General features: G+C 39.8%; 1 protein-coding gene across 1 annotated transcript in view; it reads right to left on the reverse strand.

The window, feature by feature from the left end:
• Positions 1–5,000, reverse strand: part of LOC123516218 — a 31,109-nt gene that overhangs the window by 23,851 nt on the left and 2,258 nt on the right. The window contains 4 exon segments of the mRNA XM_045275426.1: positions 104–212; positions 805–960; positions 1,928–2,082; positions 2,786–2,882. Of these exon segments, the coding sequence (XP_045131361.1) occupies positions 104–212; positions 805–960; positions 1,928–2,082; positions 2,786–2,882 (517 nt within the window).

Consider the following 5,000-nt stretch of genomic DNA (forward strand, 5'->3'; position numbering starts at 1 on the left):
CCGTCGTAGTTTTTGAAAGGGAGACTTAAATAAGAATAAGTCCAATCGATGAATCTGTGACGTTTTCTGTGTTTTGTTTTAGGGGTGACTGTGGGATCCTCACCTGTGTTGAAGTCATGAATGGTGTGGACGGCCCAGGAGGTGGCCCCGTTACTGTCATAGGAAGCTGAGGTTAGCAGGCTCACCAGGGAGATCTCGCCCGCGTAAGTCAACTGAGAGAGAGAGAGAGAGAGAGAGAGAGAGAGAGAGAGAGAGAGAGAGAGAGAGAGAGAGAGAGAGAGAGAGAGCGGTTCTTATTATTTTTTTTATTTAATTTGTTTTACGTTTTACTTTTCTATTTGATTCTTTACTGATTCTTTTTTATTCTCTATGTTTTTTCTTTGATTTTCTTCTTTTCTAGAATTTTATGTAAACTTATTACTGCAACAACATCAATCAACATTAATAATAACAACAACAACAACAACAACAACAACAACAACAACAACAACAACAACAACAACTACTACTACTACTACTACTGCTGCTGCTGCTGCTGCTGCTGCTACTGCTACTGCTACTGCTACTACTACTACTACTACTACTACTACTACACCAACAACAACAACAACAACAACAACAACAACTACTACTACTACTACTACTACTACTACTACTACTACTACCACCACCACTACCTCAACCACAACAACAACAACAACACCTACAACAACAACCACTAACAAACCAACAAAACAAAACGAAACAAAACCCCAAAATAACACCACCACCACCACCACCACCACCACCACCACCACCACTCACCTGTAGTTTGTCCACATACTGTTTACCCTCTGCCATTCCGTCGATCATAGAATTAACCACGACCTCCTCCGCCAGACTGAAGTGCTTGGCTAAGGATGGCACTGGTTCGTCTGTCAGTACTCCTGTTATTCCCTCGCAGGACATGCCACGCGGGGGCTGTGGGCGTGGGAAGAGCGTGGGTTGGCGTGGGTTAGTGTGAGGTTGGCTTGGGTTAGTGTCGATTGATGTTGGGGTGGCTTGGGGTGATGTGTGTTGGTGTGTTGGTGTGAGTTGGTGTCGGGGTAGTGTGGGTTGGTGTGGATTGGTGTGTGTTGGTGTGGATTGGTGTGGGTTGGTGTGTGTTGGTGTGTTGGTGGATGTGTGTTGGTGTGGTGGTAGATGGGTGGGGTTGGTGTGGGTTGGTGTAGATTGTATGGATTGGTGTGGGCTTGTGCGGATTCGTGTAGGTTGGTGTGGGTTGGTGTGAGTTGGTGAATTGGTGTGGGTTGGTGTAGATTGGTGTGGATTGGTGTGTGTTGGTGTGGGTTGGTGTAGATTGGTGTGGGTTGGTGTGGGTTGGTGTGAGTTTGTGTGAATTGGTGTGGGTTGGTGTGCATTGGTGTGGGTTGGTGTGGGTTGGTGTGAGTTTGTGTGAATTGGTGTGGGTTGGTGTGAGTTTGTGTGAATTGGGTGTGGGTTGGTGTGGGTTGGTGTGGATTCGTGTAGATTGGTGTGGGTTGGTGTGAGTTTGTGTGAATTGGTGTGGGTTGGTGTGGGTTCGTGTAGATTGGTCAGGGTTGGTGTGGGTTCGTGTAGATTGGTGTGGATTAGTGTAGATTGGTGTGGGTTGGTGTGGGGTAGTTTGGGATGGTTCAGGGTGGTGTGTGATTGGTGTGGGTTTGTGAAGGGAAAGTGAGAAAGAGGGAAGTGTGATGGATAAGAAGGAGAGAAATGAAAATACAATAGAGAGAGGAATAGGGAAAGATGGTGAAGAATTCTGTAATAATACCGTGTTTTGTGACTTAGATTTTGCAGTTTGTATTCTCTAACCACACACACACACACACACACACACACACACACACACACACACACACACACACACACACACACACACACACACACACACACACACACTCCTCACCTCCAGATTAGAGTGATAGAGGATAAAGGGCACAAACTCCACGAATGTATAGATCCAATGCCCTGAGCCGTCCACAAAGCGAGCCTCCATCTTGATGGGTAAGCTGGCCTCCAACCCGCCGAAGAGGTTTCCGTCAGGCATGTTCCACGGAGGCTCTGCAGTTGGTGGTGGTGGTTAGTAGTAGTAGTAGTAGTAGTAGTAGTAGTAGTAGTAGTAGTAGTAGTAGTAGTAGTAGAAGTAGTAGTAGAAGTAGTAGTAGTTGTTGTTGTATTATTATTAGTAGTAGTAGTAGTAGTAGTAGTAATAATATAAGTAGTAGAAGTAGTAGTTGTTGTTGTTGTTGTTGTAGAAGTAGTAGTTATTGTAGTAGTAGTAGTAGTAGTAGTAATGGTGGTGATGATAACAGTAATAATAATGATAATGATAATGATGCGAGAATGAAAAGGAGGAGGAGGAGGAGGAGGAGGAGGAGGAGGAGGAGGAGGAGGAGGAGGAGGAGGAGGAGGAGGAAGATAAAAAAGAAAAAGAGGAAAAACAAGAAGAACAAGGACAAAAACAATAAGAACCAGCAAAAGACAGACCAAAAGCAATGAAAAGGAAGAAAAGGAAATGGAATAGGAAGAAAAGAGAAAAAAAGAAAGAGAGAGAGAGAGAGAGAGAGAGAGAGCTAATGTATTGTCTTTAAGTTATTCATCTTTATTTTACTTTTTATTTGACTCAATTGTGTCTTTATATAATCAGAGAGAGAGAGAGAGAGAGAGAGAGAGAGAGAGAGTGTGTGTGTGTGTGTGTGTGTGTGTGTGTGTGTGTGTGTTATCCAGCGTGAGACAGAATAGTGAGCCCATTAAAGCCACGTACTAGAGTATAAATAGCCCAGCTCCACGTCCCCATTCTCGGCACAGGCTTTCCAGTAGTCGGAGCGCACATCCATTTCCATTAACTCAGATTGGTACTCCTGCAAAAAAATGGGAAACACGTGCTATTAGAAAATGGGAAACACGTGCTATTAGAAAATGGGAAACACGTGCTATTAGAAAATGGGAAACACGTGCTATTAGAAAATGGGAAACACGTGCTATTACAAAATGGGAAACACGTGCTATTACAAAATGGGAAACACGTGCTAGCTATCAGAATCCTGTGAAATTAATGTACTTTTGTGTATTTTTTTAAGATCATTTTCCCGTTTTCTTTTCCTTTCTTCTTTTCTTAAACTTTTTAAATGTTACCGTTATTAGTGTATCCCCGTTTTCTTTTTTTTTTCTTTCTTTTTCTTTCTTTTCTTTAGCTTTCTTTAAATGTTACCGTTATTATTATATTCTCGTTTTCTTTCTTACTTTCTTTTTTCTTTATGTTCTTTAGCTTTCTTTAAATGTTACCCTTTATTATTTTATTCCCGTTTTCTTTTCTTTTTTTTTTCTTAAGCTTTCTTTAAATGTTACCGTTATTATTATACTCTCATTTTTTTCTTATTTTCTTCTTTTTTTCTTTCTTTTTAACTTCCTATAAATGTTACAGCCTTTTTTTTTCCTTTTAAATTTCCTACAAATGTTACGTATTTTTTTTTTTTTATAATTTTACATATTTTTTAGTGCCTTATGAAACATGTTATCCTTATTATTTTTTCTATTTTCTTCAGTTTTCCGTAAATATTCTATCCTTTTTCTTATTTTTTATCATTTTTTTTCTTTTTCATTTAGTGTCCTACAAATACTACGTCTGTTTTTTTTTTTTTATTAATTTCCTATAGTCTATCCTTCAATACTTATCATTATCGGCTTTCTTCACTATATCCTTTAGTCTCCACACAGCATCCTTCACTCCCTATAAGCACACCATCCTGTTGGCATATCCTATTCTTACATCCTTCTTCACTTATCCTTCAGTCAATCCTATCTTACCATCTCATCATCTGTTATCATCCTTACACACTCCTATCTTAAACCTAACCTATCCTAATCCATCCTGTCTTAATCCTACGCATATCCTATTTTTACATCCTTCAGTTGTCCTTCACTTATCCATCAGTGCATCCTATCTTGCCATCCCACTATCTTTCATCACTCTTACACTTCTCTATCCTAAACATAACCTAACCTAACCCATCCTATCTTAATACTACGCATATCCTATTCTTATATCCTTCAATTATCCTTCAGTCAATCCTACCTACCATCCCATCATCTTTTATCATCCCTACACGCTCCTATCTTAAACCTAACCATACCTTACCCATCCTATCTTAAACCTACGCATATCCTATCCCTACATCCTTCAGTTGTCCTTTAAACCTACGCATATCCTATCCCTACATCCTTCAGTTGTCCTTTCACTTATCCTACAATGCATCCTATCTTCCTATCCCATCTCCTATCCTAAATCAAACCTAACTTAACTCATCCTATCTTACACTCGTATTCAGAAACGCCTTCGTCTCTCACTGCGATAATTTCCAAGGCCACAGAAAACACTTGCCGGGTTTTCAAGACAGTTTCTCCTTTTAACCCCTTCAGTACTGGGACACATTTTTACCTTGAGATTTGTGTACGATTAGACCATTTCATTGACATTAGGAAGGGTCTATGGAGGTCAGAAGATTAATGGCCACAGTCTTCACTATTTTAATCCCCTACATGAGTTTCTGAAGCTGTATAAAACCACCAAATAGTCACCAGAATGAATATTACTAAACTATTCTATACCATTTTATTGACATTAGGAAGGGTCTATGGAGGTCAGAAGATTAATGGTCACAGTCTTCACTATTTTAATCCCCTACATGAGTTTCTGAAGCTGTATAAAACCACCAAATAGTAAGTAGAATGAATATTACTAAACTATTCTAGACCATTTTATTGACATTAGGAAGAGTCTATGGAGGTCAGAAGATTAATGGCCACAGTCTTCACTATTTTAATCCCCTACATGAGTTTCTGAAGCTGTATAAAACCACCAAATAGTAAGCAGAATATGTAAACGCGTCATGGTACTGAAGGGGTTAATACACTACCAATCTTGCCAATCCATCACCAGAACTATAGAAATACTCCTAAAAACACGAGTATCTTCAACT

Source organism: Portunus trituberculatus, chromosome 5 (assembly GCF_017591435.1).
Source record: "Portunus trituberculatus isolate SZX2019 chromosome 5, ASM1759143v1, whole genome shotgun sequence".
NCBI lineage: Eukaryota > Metazoa > Arthropoda > Malacostraca > Decapoda > Portunidae > Portunus > Portunus trituberculatus.